Source organism: Fundulus heteroclitus, chromosome 8, assembly GCF_011125445.2.
Source record: "Fundulus heteroclitus isolate FHET01 chromosome 8, MU-UCD_Fhet_4.1, whole genome shotgun sequence".
NCBI classification, from domain to species: Eukaryota; Metazoa; Chordata; class Actinopteri; order Cyprinodontiformes; family Fundulidae; genus Fundulus; species Fundulus heteroclitus.
Genome location: NC_046368.1, coordinates 18603844 through 18621694, shown reverse-complemented (window position 1 = coordinate 18621694; position 17851 = coordinate 18603844). Strand labels below are relative to the sequence as shown.

General features: G+C 40.4%; 1 protein-coding gene across 3 annotated transcripts in view; it reads right to left on the bottom strand.

Moving 5' to 3' along the window:
- The window catches only part of shc3 (SHC (Src homology 2 domain containing) transforming protein 3), a 29903-nt gene extending 14104 nt beyond the window's left edge, over nt 1-15799 (bottom strand). The window contains exons 1-3 of one of the 3 annotated variants that reach the window (XM_036140254.1): nt 14097-15799; nt 13247-13997; nt 6647-6717 (exon numbers count right to left, since the gene is read on the bottom strand). In XM_036140254.1, coding sequence (XP_035996147.1) covers nt 6647-6717; nt 13247-13879 — 704 coding nt within the window. In that variant the 5' untranslated portion in view covers nt 13880-13997; nt 14097-15799. Of the gene's footprint in view, nt 1-6646; nt 6718-13246 lie in introns of all 3 variants that reach the window. The other 2 variants (XM_012869016.3, XM_036140253.1) reach the window with 2 other exon arrangements.
- Between the last annotated feature and the right edge of the window lie 2052 nt (nt 15800-17851).

The window sequence follows — 17851 nt, the reverse complement described above, 5'->3', positions numbered from 1 at the left end:
TAGAACTTTCTTTCCACTCCAAATCCACCCCCAAAAAAACATTGAGGTTGGTGGTTGTAACCTCAAAATATACTAGGTGGTTGAATGCTTATGCAAGATACGGTAGGTGCCTCTATTGTGCACAAGCGCTAGAAAGAGCAAACGGCTTCACAACAAATTAGAAAGGAATGGGAAAGATTACAGATTTTTCTGCACATCTGAACAAGTTATGATTTATAGAGAAAAGACAAGGATATATAAATCTAAAAAAAGTAATTAACAAAAGGAAATTTCCCAAATAAGTGACTAGAAAGATTTTACTTTCTTCTGAATCCAATAATGGATTTATTCTTTATAATTTTTTAACTTCTGTGTTTTTCTTTGCCCAACACTCAGAACAAAAGAAAAGCCAAAAAAGCGGTCCTACTGCTGTGTCACTTCCCAAGCTAATGATGCCAAGCTCAGGAGGTCATGCAGAAAAGTGAACATGACATAAACCGATCCAATCCAGGCTTTGTTTCACTGCACATCAGTTGCTAACTTCAAACATATCATTGAGTCACAGAAACGTCATAATGAACAAATTAATACAAGTGTTTACATCCACAGAAATCATAGCTTTAACTTTTTTTTTTCTAAATGACAATATATGTTATTGTTTGTCTACATTTATACACGGAATCAAGAAGCTCTCCATTAAAAAAAATGCCATCATACAATAATTGTGCAACATTTTTCACAAATGTTTGATGAATCAAACATTTTTACTGTTGGATTTGAAATGAGTCGATTTTACTAACTCGTAAAAATCTTATTAGAAAAGGTTTAATTGTCTCTGTCGGTGTATTTAGCTTGTTCCCTTTTTTTTGGAAGGGGGAGGGCTCATTTGGACTCTTTCTAACACAATAGAGCCACTGAGTCATTGTCAGGCTCTGAGTCACTTTAATCGCTGTGTGTCATTGCTGCAACATACGCACACAGACAGAAAAATGGGTGTACAGAAGAGCAGGAGCTACAGGCATGTGTTAGTTAACCAAACAACTAACTGCTCAATTTTAATGTTCAAGAGTGAAATAATTCATTAGACAATCTTTTGTACAAGGATATTTAAATCTAACTTCATGATAACTTCTAATTCCCTTACTGCAGAATCAACTGCAATGTTATATGTTGGTTAATCTTCAGTACATAAACTGCTAAACACATCTGTCTATTGCAAATTTGTGATGGTTATGTGATGGGTCTCACAAAGCCAAATGAAATAAAGACATAGTTGAATGCATTTGAATTTATTTTTTTTATTTGAATTACCATTTTTTTTCCCAGGATGCAATTTAAATGTATTTTAACTTGATGAGAATGTTTAGTGATAGAAATGTATTTTAAATAAATAAATACAATTTTAAATAAACTGCAGATGCTAAAAGGATGGGAACATGAAAAAGCTATATTTAAAAAAAAAAAAATATATATATATATATATATATATATATATATATATATATATATATATAATGTCCTGCACTTTTTTGGACACCCCACTTGCATTAGAACGGTCAAAATGTGTGAGCCATGTCCCAACAGGAGTAAATTAGGTCCTCACAAGGTTTAAGCAGTGTTCCACAGTCCTCTAGTTTTGGAACACCTGTCTTATGTTAAAGCGCACAAAATGTCTTAATCATGCTAACATTTGAATTTCACTGGGTTTCAAAAGTCTGCTGATGTTTATAATGACCTGTCTCACAGAATGTTTCTTGTGGCATATTTGGCTTACAATTTCTGTCACTTTGAGGTGTGAGATATGTGCTATTATTCTATTAACTTTTTTGCAGTCTTCTAAATTGAAAAAACTTCAGAGCTGATCAATTATCTACTCATGATAGAAATAAAACAGTGGATAGATTCCTCGAAGATCACTGGCAAAGATCTCATGATGACATAAATATCTAGAGGGGAAAAAAATCAAATCAGCTCAGGCCACCAACACTGTAGTCCTCTTCCTTACTTCATGGAACAAACTAACTGATTAAAATTAAATCTAAAAACTTTTAAAAATGGAGTTTAGGAGTTAAAATGTTTACAATAAAGCCATTGTTCACATCATTTATTTAAAATAAAACGTTCATGTTCGCTTTCAAATTTTGCATCTTGTTTTTATCCCATTTAGTTTGTAATTTTGCTCTTTGAAATGCTCTTTCCATCTAACTCCTGCTTGTAGGTAAATAACAGAGCTTCACAGTGTTCACAGTGGTAGCCGTTGCCTTGCAGCAAGAACGTTCTATTTTCAAAACTGGGGTGAGGTCATGCGTGGAGTTTGCATGTTCTCCCTCTGTATGCGTGGGTTTTCTCTGGGTATTCCACCTCCCATCCACAGTCCAAAATCATGACCGTTATGTTAATTGGTCTCTCTAAATTGCCCTTAGGTATGAGTGTGTCTGCATGGTTATATGTCTCTGTGTTGCCATGTGATGTACTGGCGACTTGTACAAGGTGTATCCAGCCTCTCTCCCACTGACCGCTGGAGATGGGCAACTCCTCTTTATGCCGTCACATCCTCTAAATCAGGGACTCTCAACTCCAGTCCTCAAGGTCCATTGTCCTGCAATTTTTCAACACCTGAGTCAAATAATCTGGATATTAGCACGGCTCTGGAGAGCTTGACTGCATACCGAAGAGGTGATTCAGCCATTTGATTCCAGTGTGTTGGACCAGGGACACATCTAAAAGTTCCAGGACTCTGGACCTTGAGGACTGGAATTGAAGCCACTGCTCTAAATCCAAATTCTCATGGACTGACCAAGCCGACAATCCCTTTAGGAAACTCAAAGAACAGTTCTCCGTTTGCCAGATCCCAGCCATCAATTTATTGTTGAATTGGATGCCTCAACGTTGGAGTGGGAGCTGTTCTCAGTAAGAGGCACAGTATTTTGATAACAAAGTTGACCCACATTCTTGTTTTTTTCTAAGCGCTTGTCATACACAGAGAGGAACTATGATGTTGAAAATTAGGAACTGCTAGCAGATAAACTCGCCTTGGAGGAAAGGAGACATTGGCTGGAAGGAGCATGGACACCATTTCTTGTTCGGATGTACCACAAGAACCTGGAATATCAAGTCGGCAATGAGATTAAATCCACAGCAGGGCAGGTGGCATCATTATTCAGTCGCTTAACAGTTTCACCTTATTTTACAGATCCGGAACCAAGAATATCAAGATGGATGTCCTCTCCAGTGTCAAGGAACTATCCATCAACAATCAGATTGGGGACCAGAAGTCTATCCTTTTCAAGTCAGTTAGGCTGACAGTCTTGTGACTGGCCCAGAGGATAGGATCATGGAGACCTGTGGTCTAGACTCAATGCCAGCTGATGCCCATTTTAACCACAGTCAAAAGGTGCGGTCTCAGGATCACTTTAGAAATGAGGGACTCACTTTTTTTCACGTCTTGACTGTTTTGTCACCCAGACCCCAGAAAGCCTCTAGCAGTGGTTCAGGGCCGATTCTGGTGGCCCATTCTGCTTAAAGGAGGAACGACTACTAATGACACCTAGTGATTTAAATCAGAACAACACCATGCCACCCTTAACATCCGTTTTTTCAAAGGTGCTACTGCTGTGAAACCCCACTGAATTTCTACAGGACAGGTATATAATGTTGTATTCTGTTCTATTTCTGGTCCGTTTCTCTTACTGGCTTTCTTGTTAACAGGCTGCTGCTCCATTGTCAAAATAAAATACCAAATGTTGCACACTGTTTTGGGAACCTTGGGAACTTCTCATAAGTTTGGCACAGGAACCAGGAAGTAAACTCAGACTACTTTGCACCAAAGTAGTTCCACACCATACCTCTAAGTTTGAAAGGAGAAAACTTGACAAAGACATTGTTGATGTAGAGGACCGATTGTTTATAGGGAATGTATCTCCCATCCCAGGTGACAAATGAGAATTATTATGGTTAATTTTACAGTAATTTTCTTAGGTTTTGCTCCTTTAAGGATACCAAAGAATTAATCTCTGAAACCAAGTCATGTAATCGAGAAAACCGCCAGCTGGACTACTATGACCCTTACCAATCCCCCGTCAACCATGGTGCTACCTAAGTATGGACTTCGTCCCCGGTTTACCTCCATCTGATTCCAACACTGTCATCTTGACCATCACTGACCAATTCTCAAAGATTGTTAACTTGATTCCCCAGAAAAAACTCCACCAAAGAGCTCACTGGGATCCTGGTCTGTGAAGTTTTTCGTCTCCATTGATTACCCAAGGAAATTGGTTATGACCCCAAATTATCTCGCAGTCTTAGAATGAGTTTTGTGACCTGCTTAGGATCCAGGTGAGCCTGTCCTCTTTCTTCCATCCTCAATCGGACGGTAAAACTGAAAGGATGAATCAAAAAGTAGAACCCAAGCTTTGGATCCTTTGTGAAGATGATGTCACCAAGTAGTCACAGGATCTAACTTGTGTTGAACATGCCATCAACTCCCTTCTATCTAGTGTCGCCGGTCTTTCTCTGCTTTACATCATTTATGGATTCCAGCCACTGTGTAAATTGTCCAGGATGCATGACCATTATACCCTCTGGCCATGCATCAGCAATGCTTTGTCAACACATCTGAAGGAAAGCTGGTAAAATTCTTCTCAACACCTCAGTCGTTTATTCAAGATCAGGCAATTGTCACAGCTCTCTGGCTCCACAAGACATCAGAGGGCAGAGGGTGTGGCCGTCTAGAGAAATTATCCCTCCTTTCCTATATCCAAAGGGTTGAACTCAGCTGTTCAACTGCAAATACCCATGAGCCTTCACATCAATCCCACGTTCCATTTGTCCTGCGTCAAACCTTGCATCAACTCTGAACTCATGCCCTCCTCCAATCGATGAGGCACCTTCTCCAATTCAGAAACTGGGGTTGGAATTTTTCTGTATCTGGTCGTCTGGGAAGGTTATGGTCCAGAAAAGCAATCATGGACAAGGATCATTCACAAGGATCACCATGACCAACCCAGAGCTGGACCTTAGGGGTCCGGAGGTTGGGGTACTGTAATAATCCGTCACTCTACCTCGCTATGTTACTGCTCAGCCAGTCTTCATGCAATCAGGTAAGGTTTTGCTAAACTCTACCAACTTATTTACTCCATAGCCTGTTCCATCCCATATAGAAGTTATGTTCAGCCAATGTTTCTCTACCAGGTTGTCGAAAGCCTCCACCCTGCATTCCTTCTATGCCTGACCAACCTCTCGTTTATGACCTGATTTTTGCCCCTTGGCATTTTGCTTCTCGCTTTGCAATTTTTGGATTCCACACTTGATCTTAAATTCAAGGGTTTTTTTTTTTGACCTAATTATCAACTCTCTCCTTCTGCTTGTGAGAAGTGGCTTTTGTTTTGTGGGTTTGTTTGATTATTCTGCTATCTGCCTCCATGGAAACAATCTTCTCCAGTTACTTGACCAATCTCAACGCACCTGGATTGGATTAGTCCATTTTGTGGATTTTCTGTTTTCCAAATCCCTTTGCTCACTGTGACGTCACCTACAAAACAAATGCTCCAAAGAGCTTCACCATTGCTGGGGCGACAGTGGCACAAGAGCTAAGAGTTTGTCCTATAACTGGTTGGTTGCAGGTTTAAACCCTCATTCTGACCATCTCAGTCATGTCCTTGAGAAAGACGCTTTGCCTTGTGCCAGTGGTCAGAGGGCCTGGTTGCACCCATTGTATGGCAGCCCCACTTTTGTCAGTCTCCTCCAGGGCAGCTGTTATCAGCATGTGAACGGGAGATTGACTAAATGTATCCTTTGGGGTTCTCAGGACTTGATACAATGCTATACATCATATATAGTACAGACCATTTACCTGTGAGTACTTCAGGTCCACACATTTAGGACCTGATGTACTCTTTTTGTAATTTAATTATTATTTTATTTTTTTTACATATTGTCATCAATAGCTTTTTTTTATTTTCATGTGTTTTCTTGGTTTTGAATCTGGTACATTTTGAATCTAAAGTCTTTTATGTAAAGCACTTTGGAATCCTCTGGTGTTCAAAAGGTGCGATATAAATAAAGGCTGATTTCAGTTTGACGTCATTCAGGAAGTTAGTAATTCTCTCCTCACCCATTTTAAAGCCATAACCTTTGTGACGATTATATCACAGATCCTCCACTCTCCGTTATAGTGGTTCCTTAGTTAACCTGCCAGCGTTTAACAATTCCCACCACTCTTTGGATTTCAATAAACTCTGTAAAATGTATTCTCTTGTTGGTTGTCTTTGTGTGTCCTTTAAGTCAGACCGTATAGTAGTACAACACATGTTCAGATTTGTTCAACCTGAGAATGTTAGATTTTAAACTATAAATAATCTAATGCAATCCAAATTCTTTAAAAGTCATTGTGAGCCAAATTGCAGATTCTAAAAAAAAAAAAAAAAAAAAAACTAGTTTAATTTATTTTCTATTATCTGAGACACTGTCACCAGGAAATATTACATGGCACAGCCATATGTTTTTAGTACTTATTTAAAATATTCAGGTTATTATTCATTGTTATGTCACAGTGCTCATCCTTATAGAAAGTGCTGTTTTTCAAACAAAAAAAACATGCAATTTAAAAGTGTCAAGTCATCAAATCAAATATTTTGAAGCAAGAAAACCACACCATATTTGAACATACCTTGTTATTTGTGACCTTGTGGTAAAATCCAGGGATCTCATCGACCGCAGGACTTCTATGCAGCCCAGATACTGTAAACCGAGAATGAAAATTATGTGACATAAACAAAACAACCATCTAAAACATATCTGATTTCTTAGCACTGTAAAACATTGCATTCAAAATGTTGGTATTAATTATTATGGGGCTTAAAAAGAAGAAAACTGGACTTGTGTTAAGTGTAAGATAGCCACATGCTTCTCAAGAAGCCCAAAGTATGAAGGATCTGTTTTTTTTATGTTGATGACCCAGGATGAGCAGTTGTGTTTTCATAAACTTGCCACCTTTTCTAGTTCTTAAAGGGCTCCTACGCATTTTAAGTAAAAATTCCAGACTCTTTTCACACTCAGTTTTGTAACTCATGTCAAAGATGAAAGGTCGCTATGAAACTATGGCATTATTTTTTTATAAGAAAATATGGAACATGTAGAAACAAAAAAACAAGGACACAAGGAAGGAAAGTAAGAGGGAGAGAAAGCAAAGGAAGTAAGAGAGGCAGGAGGAGAAGGAAGAAGGGAAAGAATGAAGGAAGGACATAACTTTTAGATAATGGGAGAAGGAATAAAGTCTAGAAATACAAATAAAGTTTGTCTATACTCTTCCTTTTCCACACTTTTCCATACCTGAAAAAATGCTGAAAACAAATTCCAAGTTTTTTCTGACTGCATAAATTAAAGAAATAGAAAATTTCTCCAAAAAGGGTTTTACAAAACCAGCTGACAAAATGACTGATATAAATTTAAATAAAACAAAAATAATGATGAGTGCTTTATCTCTTTAAACATATCAGTATACGGGTTTGCCATAAAGTCATTCACAGTACAAGAGACTACTCATATTACAGACGTCACATGCTTGATTAATACTGCACCAAGCAGGGACATTCTGTGCTGACAAGTTCTATTATTTTTCAGAATCACGTTCTTAATTTGACATCCAGGCACCTTAATGTTGCCCTCACCTTTTCATAACTATAACATATTAAAATCATAAATTTCAGATGACTTCTTTCTCCAGGATGCATTTGGCAACTTTTGGTAAACAGATACTTTTTTTATGTCATAGTGATATTTGTGGAATGACACCGGTATCTATTTTCAGAACAATAAATATGAAGAGCTCAATTCAGCAAAGCTAAAAATATATCAAACTGTTCTAAGATTGACTTATTCTGAGCACATCATTGAGCCATTGCCTCTCTGCTGTTTCCCCTAGTGTATGAATGTTTCATGGCAAAGTATTTCCTTTCAGTACAACATGGAAAAGAAAAATTAACACGTTATTAAAATGAGGTGAACGTTGCCCTAGATCTATAGTCAGAGCAATAAGGAAAAAGTTTAAAACAAATGGAGCTACACACATCTGTGCTGACCCCGCAGACACACAGGGTTAGAAAAGGATTTGGAGGGGCCAAATCTCCATAGAATCACAAATTTAACCATATAGCTTGCAATATGCTACTGGGACTTTAACTGTAACCATGATTTTTTGATTGGATGAAACAAAGATTGAGCTTTTTGGTAACAAACATGCCAGATACCTGGGCTGAGCGCATCAGCCGATACCCGATACAGAGTCGATACTACCATTGAATGGATGGAACAGTGTACCTTGCCATGTTTGTTGTATTGTATTTAACTTTATCATCACCACCCCTCACAATTTTCACATTGCATATATTGTATATTGTAGTCAGACTTGTTAGCATATCAAGTTTGAAATGTTTCCAAATAGCAGACTTGGCTCCGTCCGGAGCTTGCTCCATGTTGCTCTGTGTTTGCTTATCACTAGCTGCTGTGTGTGCTCTGCATGATGGCATTACAGGCGTTGCAAACATAGAGTTGAAGTGACTAGATCGCAGTAACTGTATTGCTGTATATGAAAAGAAATGACCGGATCAGAATGCCGCATTCATCTGATATCCGATCTAGATAATTAGTAAATATCTGAGCCGATATCCGAGCCGGGTATCGGATCGATGCATCTGTTGGCATAAAGGTCAGAATTAATACATGAAAAAAAAAATATAATGTAAAATGGAGATTCAGTGGTGATATATTTAAAAGGTACTGGGAGCATTGTTTCCACTGCGAGCTTAGAAATAGCAGTACAATTTGAATAAAAATTTCTCGGACTATACAAGAAAACTAAAATCGGGTCATCACAGGATCACAGAAATGGTTAACAAGACACAAATCAACCTCCCATTGGTATCTCGGTCCCCACACTCCAAAGAAATCCAGTGAGCTGGGTTAAAGAGAAGAATGCAAGACAGAGGACAAAGGATTTTATATGATAAATAAAAAATGTGTAATAGCCATTGAGAAAAGATGCACCTCCCCGTCTGGTCCATTGTGAGATGCTTTATGAGAAGACTCCTCTCTGTCCAATCGGGGGATATAAATATTAACAGCAAAGGTGCAAATATTTGTGCCATTGATGGTTTGACTTAACCTGACTCTAACCATATGTATTTCGCTCCGCCTAGCTCCACTCACATCCATCTGGGACTGATCCATAGAAATTGCCTTTTTTGAAGGCTGGGCCTTATCAAAAATCCTTGCATGTGATTGGATAAGCCACTTGTCTGTCATCTTTATCGACGTGATATTTCAACCACTCATACCGAAGCTAACCCGTGACGCTGTGAGAGCGACGCAGGAAAACACAAAACTTTTTTTTTTAATGTTTTTGCAGCTCTAGTGGCACGCGTTTTATTGACAGTGAGCTGACAGGAAGAGGGTGGAAGACAGGCGGCAAAGCTCCGCGGGTCGGAGTCGATCCCAGGCCGACCGCGTCGAGGACTAAAGGCCTCCTGATATGGTTAGCGCTAACCGCTCCGCCGCGCCCCGGAAAACAAAACTTGCCAAATCCGGTCGGGAGAAGGGCGAAAACATCGTTTCCACCAACAAAAGCCTTCAGAGGCGTTCTCTGATGTTCTTTTAATGAAACAATATTAGGTAGATTGGACAACACAGAAGAAATAGCAGCATCAATGTTTTTGGATTTGCTTCCTCGATGCGAGCCGCCATTGTTGAATCAAAACAGTCTGACGGTCGCTTCTCCACTACGTCACATCTATGAAACTCCAGCCCTGCGTCCTGATTGGCTAGACAATAAAATTGGTTGGAGAAATCACTCTCTATGTCCCAGATGGATGTGAGTGAAGCAAGGCGGAGCGAAATCCATATGGCTAGAGTCAGGTTAGGTTTTACTAGGAAAAAAGGTCATTTTCTTAACCCCCCCAAACTGAATACATTTAAATCCTGTGGTAAGATTATCAAAGCACTTCATCTACAAACATAATCAGACTAAAAATAAATAAAAACTTAACCACTATAGCTGTGTATCCATGTTGACCTTTTCTGTATTATATACTGGTTCTTACATTAATTTTGATAAAGGACAGTAAAGGATAGTAAAAAAGGACAGAAGTGTAGTGAAATAACAAGAAGTAAATAAAAACGAATGTGACATATAAAAGGTAAACCAGTAGGAAACAAGCTAGGCACATGAGCAACATGCATTATATAACCCCAGTACATAACCCCAGTTCTAAAGTCCTTACACTGGCTCCCTGTATCACAGAGAATAGACTTTAAAATACTTCTGTTAGTCTATAAATCCTTAAATGGCTTAGCACCTAAATACATCACAGACTTGTTATCAGCGTATAAACCCTCCAGACCACTCAGGTCTTCTGGCTCCAGCCTACTCTGCATACCTAGAACCAGAACTAAACATGGAGAAGCAGCATTTAGTTCCTATGCTCCACTTATCTGGAACAAACTTCCAGAAAACTGTAAAAGTGCGGAAAGCCTGAGTTCTTTTAAATCAAGATTAAAAACACATCTGTTTAAAATTGCCTTTGACTGTTCTAGTTAAACAGTTTTACTGTTTTTAATGTTCTTTTTTGTTACTACATTCTATCCCTACTTGCTTTTATTCTATTTTCTATCTACATTTTATTATTTTGGTATATGTTAATCATGTAAAGCACTTTGTATTGTCTCTGTACTGAATTGTGCTATATAAATAAATTTGCCTTGCCTTGCCTATATATTATATAGCCATGAATAGTCATCATCTGAGCCGCCATGGGATTAACAGGTTTACCAAGCATCAAATGGCGGTGTTAAAATGAATGATATAAGATCCATCTTTTATTATTTCAAAACCGGGATTCCACAAGGTTGAGTTATAGGACTTGTTACTTCATCTTAATAACTGCTACCAGAAAGTGGTTCATATCCTAAGTGCATCCTTTGCCTTATTTCTTTTTGTATTTTATTTTTTTATTTTTCTTACCAACTGCTTTTTAACCTGATTACTGAGCAGATGTGACATGTGAATTTCTCCAATGTGAGATCAATAAAGCCTATCTTATCTTATCTTATGCAGGTGTAAATCCACACAACTCCCCAGCAGGTTGCCATTCATGGGAGTTTTACAGCGCTTTAAAATAAATTTCTATAATCACATGTAATGTTTGACTCTAGAGCTATGTGGATGGTGTTATTGATCAGATAGAAACGCAAACTGGAGATGACTTCAAGTAATTAGACATTGTTTTCAGTTCTCAGCTTAAAACCATGACAAGGAGCAGAGTAAATGGAGACTGTAAACCACGGGGGTAAAAACATTTTCATTTCCACTCTCTTTGTTTAATTCTTCTCAGGTTTGGGAAAGTTTGCAGGGTATAATAAAAACACACAAAACATGTATATAGCTTAACTCCTAATGAAACAATAACTGATAAAAAAAAGACCCACGTGAATCCCTTTAGATAACTGTTTATGCAGCCAACACTGGCCAAAAAGTTGTCCCTCTTTATGTACATACGTCTATACTTAGTTCTATTAATATCATGTCTTTGTGGGGGAGTTAGCTTGTGGGTAATGTAATGTATATTTAAAGCTATGCCAGAGACTGGGTGTGCAAATGAGATGCAGCTAAAACGCCAGGGTAACATGCAAGTCTAATAAGAAAATGTGGTTTTACGTTCAGCTGCTGGTTCAATAAAACCTTAACGAGCAGGGTTCCTCTGCAGTATGGAAAAGTGTGGAATTTGACTGAGGTGTATTCCTGGTCTGGATAAAAATGGAGAAAGAATATAGGGCACGGAAATGTGCTGTGGTACATATATCCAGACTCTCCCAATAATATGTACATCCATCCATTCGTTAGTGAAACATAAAATACTTGGGACCAGTCTAGAGTGCACGCCGCCTCTCGCCCAATGACTGCAACCCTGCAAGGTTGGCTGGATATAGATGATGAATGGATGGACAGATAAAATAGATTGCTTGACACATTTCTAAAAAAAAGAGTGACCCCATGCAGTAAAATAAACTGACACCATCAAATGTGTATTATAAAAAAATATACAGATGGAAAATTTGATGTGAACTTTTAAATTTCTTCAGTTTTTTTCTTTGTGCTGAACAACCGCAGCAACAAAAGGAGAATGAAAGTGCGACTGTAAACAATGTCACAGTGAGTCGATGCCCTCTCTGGTGTAATGGTGCGTGACGTACGAGGAGTGACCACATGACGCTAATCAAAAGTGCTGTGAGCAGAAACACCATGCTGAACTCAATACACGCAGGACACAAACTGACAGGAAGTGCAGGGGGGGGGGGGGGGGAGTCAGACCCATTTCCCCTGTCACAGCAGCATTGACTGGACAAAAATAAGTGCTGTCTGCCTTGATGCAATTAATGGGAAACCAAGCTTGTCCCACAGACTGCGGGCTTTATTCAGAAAAGTTGGAGCAGGTGTCATATGATGGCAATCATCTTGTGTATGTTTCCCCGGGTGTGAGCTTCCTGTCCTAAAAGCTAAATAAGCTGTTTGTTAAATACGTCGCACAAAGAAAAGATCATTTTATTCACTTAAACTATAACACAACGATGACTTCATGGTTTCAGTGAAAATGCTTCCTCCCTCCCCCCCTCTATTCTTGACTTTCCTTGAAGAGCTAGGTCTCAGCACATCACTGAGTGCTAGTGACTCATTGCTGGCATGATGACACTCGCAGCTCTTCTACTTGTGCGCCACCTTAAATGATGTATGATGGCTGAAGAACATTAGGGAGAGACAAAAGCTGCAATGAGACAAACCATCGCCGTGAGTCGGCTTCCTGCTCAGCCGTTCTCAGGCAGCTAACAGAGCCGTGGAGCCCGGAGAGGTGCACGATGTACAGAAATAACACATCACCATGGTTACAACAGCATAACGCCGTAGCTTCACATACATGAGACAGAAGAACGCCAGATAAACCGGTCATCTGAAGCCTGCTGCAAACGGCGCTTTTATGTTGCTGTCGTATGGCTCCGTCTCTGCTTTTCCACCGCTGTTGACCTTCTGCATTGCCTGAATTATTCAATGTTTTCTGGTTGCTCAACCTTCAGCGGTAGCCAGCTCACACACACCCACTCAAGGGCATGTTGTGATGCACAACTGCATTCTCACTTTTCAAATCCCCATCGGAACCAGCTAATCTCTTCTCATTGAAAAAAAAAGGAACGAGAGAGCAAACGGGAGGGAAAGTCCACCAACCTTTACAACGTATGTGACTCCTGGGCCGGATATCTTCTCGTTCGAGTGCAGCCATCCTCTGGAGGGTTTGCTCACCAGCCCGCCAACCCCACCTGGATTCCAATCCTCTCCTCTAGGCTGGAGATCATCCAGTCTGCTTTTCTTGCTCATGCTGACAGCTGTCTCCAGCTGAGTGCAGGGGGTCAAATGGGAGCTGCACTGAGACCCTCCCACACCAGAGACGGCTGTTGCTGCTGCTGCTGCTGCAGCTGGCGCCACGCTGCTGGGGCTCGAGCCCGCGCCCCCACCCCCCTGCAGCTTGGACACGGCCAGGTCCTTGACGGCCGAGGGTAGACCCTTGATGCCGAGCAGGCTGCCCGAGTTGCTGAATTTCAGGCCGGAGACCTTGTTGATGAGGGTGCAGAGGGTGGTGCCTCCATCCTCCAGGTGCTCTGAGCCGTGGCTGGGTGTGGTGCTAGAAGGAGCGGCAGCGATGGAGGAGGGCTGGACCTCAGTCGGGGGTGTGTAGGACGTCTCGGCTGCAGACTGGGAGGAGGCCGAGACCTTGGGGTTCATGGACAGGCCGTGGAGAAGCTCATCGACGGATGTTACTGACTCATTCCTGAAACGGTTGTATTTGGTACGGTGAAGCATACCCTTCTCTCAATAGCTCGCTCCTCTTCTCTCCACCAACCAACCAACACGCACACGCAGCCTGCCCCCTTCACACGCGTGCAGGCAGACGTGGCCGAACCGCGTTGATAACCCTCTCCTGTAACATAGCAGCAGCAGCACAGGCAGCGAACGCCTCTCAGCAATCACAGGCCACCTGACTGTAATTTTTTTTTTTTCCTCTCTGTGTTGAGGTTACAGGGGCTGTTCGGTGTGCAGAGCTGGTGTGGTTGCCGCTGTCGCTAGAGTCCAATCGTCTCTCAATAAAATCCAGAGCAGAAATCCAAGCCGTTGCAGACAAAATCTGTAGAAACACAACAATGTAGCAGAAGAAGTCGAGGATGAGAACCTCGCCAGTTTTTGGGGTGCAGCTTTTCAAGCTGCAATGCTGCTGCTTTTCCTTCTTAAGGCAGCTTACCTCGGGGTGGGGGGGGAAATCCCAAAAACTGAAGGAACAAGAACAACAACAAAAAAAGAGGTTTGTCGCTGATGATCACGGACGCTGCAAGGAAAGAGCAAATTCTCTTTGCTGGCTGCTGCCCGAATGCCGACTCAGAGCTGAAGCATGACTCACTGATCTGAGAAAACCTTCTCAACAAAAGGCTTGCTGAACACTGCAAATCACTTCCTGTTGGAGGGAGAGGAAAAAATAACTCCCACTAACAGCACACCAGAACCAATCAGTTTTTAAATTCCCTAGACTGATATTTATTCCCTGCGACTCCTCGCTTCCTTTATTTGCTTCTCAGAGGATAGTAAATTAACATGGGGGGCTTAATGATCTTAGCTATCAAAAATTACTAAAAATAAAATGTGCATTAAGTCAGATCATAAAACAGCAGGAAATTAGAGAAAAATATCAACGGCTATTACACCATTAACGAATCACAAATATTAACAACTTTTAATAAAGGCTTAAAAATACTTTTGAATAAATACGCAATGAAAAAGAAAAAATGCTGCAGTAGGTTTGCATGACTGGAACTATATCCTAATATATCGCTCTGTTTATTTCGTAACAGCAGCACAATTCAAGCAGACATCATCCTAAGACAGCAGCTTTGCGCAAGCAAAAACCTACAACTACTGTATGTACTGTGTTATGTTCAACCGCAGTCAAGAAAACCAATTTTTGATAAATTTACAAAGTGAAAAAAAAAATCTATAATAAATTTACCTTAAAACATGGCCGAAATGTTCAAATATCTGCAAAGGAAACAAGACTTACAAAAAAAGTAAACGTTTGACGTCGAGAAAGCAGACACAGATTCAGAAAAATGCCCAGCGACTGGTTCCGGCTGAACGACATGAATTAAAGAAACAAATAAAAAAAGAGAAACAAAACAGACACTGACATTTTTCTCAGGTGGATACGCCAATGATCAAACAAACAGCCCTTAAGAGCAGCAGCGCAGCATCAATGTCTCCCCCAGTCAGCAGAAAGCATGAATCTGTATAAAATGTCCTCAGGACTATCTAGCAAAGCTGACACACAGACACTCATTCATAAGCAGCTTCCGCTCTCAATGTGCCGCAGATTTCGCACTGCAGTCCTCCCCAATATCTCGCTTTCCTAGCTGGCAAGAGAGAAGGAAAAAAAAACAGCACGTCTGCCTTTTCTCCTTAGAAACAAAGGCAAACATAAAGGCAGAGATGAGGAGGCAGCTCCTTGTAAATCACAAGAAGAGGCAACAGAGAAACAGAAAAAAGCAGCCAAGGGCTAGAAAAAAAACCCACATGCGATATTTAGTCTTTTATGTGAATGAAATAGCGGGCAGGCAAACCAGGGTTTCTGTGAATGGAAGTAAGGCCTTTCTGCCTCTGCAAGGCAATCCCTTGGGATGGCATGGTCTTGTCCAATAAGAAGCCAGCTGGATGACTCATTCAGGGGAGGCTTGCAGAATAGTGGAAGAAACCATTCCAGACACCCATTTGTGTTTTGTTTCTTCTTAACAACCCCTTAGAAACGATGAAAACATTAATGGGTGTGAAATGTTTTCAAAACACAATTCCTCTGTGTTCTGTTAACAGAACAAAGCAAAAGAAAAGGGTGAAAAATATTAAATAGGAAAAACGCTGCCACCCCCGTTTGTTGGACTAGCATCATTATCACCTTTTTTCCTTCACATTCTTGTCAACAGTTGCCACCTACACATTTAATCACTAATTTACTGTTTGCATGTAAATGGGGATAAATTCACTACAGCAAATATATTTTGAACTGAAATATACATGTAGACTGATTTTTTTCCGGACTGAAGTGAACTCTTTACAATTGTAATGGTCTTGTGTTTGATGTCACGCATTCTTTACTGTTCACTGAATTTACCATACCTGAACTACTGTGCAGATGGTCCTGGTAATTTGGACTCTGTAGGTATAAGTGTTTGGGTGTTTGGGTGTTTATGTGTGTAGGCACATGTGAATGTGTATATGTATAATTGGTTGTGTATTGATGTAGTTGTTTAAAGAGGCCATGACAATAAATTTTATTTTATTTTGGGGGTATAAAATGATCTGTTTTGCACTGATGAGGCCGTGTGAATAACAAAGTGAATAACAAAAGAATAACAAAGGACCTGCTCAGGGGCAGTTAGCTTTGTTGCTTTGCTAAAAAACGGCCAGATCAGAAAACGGGTTGTCTTATCTTTCTACGTAATTCATATTCTCCAATCAGAGTACAGTATCAAGCAAACAACCTTCCCCTCCCCAGACTTCACATCACTCTCATCATCTCTTCTTGCCTGGGACTCTGAAGGAGAGGGTCCGTCCTGCGGGACCAGCCAGCCATGTGCCCTCATGGGACTCACAAGCTGGGGAAAGAAATTAGCTTTTTTGTGAAACACATTTCCCGTTCTTTCAATGGAACGACAAAGGGGGAAATTCTCATCCTCTGCAGAGCGGTGGACCTGACTGGCATCGGAGACCTGCGGGCCAAATCAGAGTTAAGTCTGCAGTCTTAACTTCTGCGTCATCCATGCCAAAACCAACTTTGTTGTGCTTCCTCAGATGTTGCAGGAAACGCACTCCAGACGGAGCCAGAGCATACAGCAGAGGACTCATTTTCCCAAGCTGAGAGCAAAATCTGGACTGAGATCGCCTGCATGCCGGGGACTCGACTACAACCCGCGGCCTGCTCCGCGTTTCAGCTAGCCAGAGCCCATGCCCGCTGCTGAAATAATCAGCGTTTCCTTGGAGTACTGCTTTCCCTTGGATGCCCAAAGTGAACCAAACTGGCACAGAGGCACCGACAGGTTTGGCAGAGAAATAAACAGGGAAGGTTAAATGGGTTATTTAGAAGGTTACTTAATGCATTTTCACAGTGTTTTTGAAACACGTGGAGCTTACAGGGTAGTTCCCGTTAGCATCCTTCGAAACATGTCATTGCCGATGTAATTTGAGTGTGTTTTATGGTTATCTCCACAAGGGTTTTATACATTGATGGGATATTGATGTTTGTGTTATCCGGTCCACTCATTACGACTAAAATAAAGGCAAAGCTTTTTAAAGTTAACGGCGAATGTCCGCTAGCATAAATGCTATTAGCTTCCGGATAAGTTCCGCTCTTCCCGGATGCACGACTACGATTCGTTTCAAACATAAGGTTTGTTTCGCTTCGCTCCAATATCGTTTGATAGTGCTATAAGTGTTATTACTGTGTTATTCTTTAAAATGTTATTTCATCAGATAATGTTTTGTTTAACTCAGGATTTGCATTGTGAATGGGTTGAAACACATACCAAATGTTGTTCTGAATTAGTTAAGCTAATTTAACCTCAATTCTCATTCTTTAAGATAAACTTTGGTTCTTCAATCTGCAGTGAACCAGGATTCACTGAATTATTCTGATGATGATGATGATGATCAACCACTTTATTATGTCTTTTTTTTCTTTGTGTGTACATAGTTCCATAGCCTCTTTTTATCTTCATTTTGCTTAGTAGTTTTAGTTAA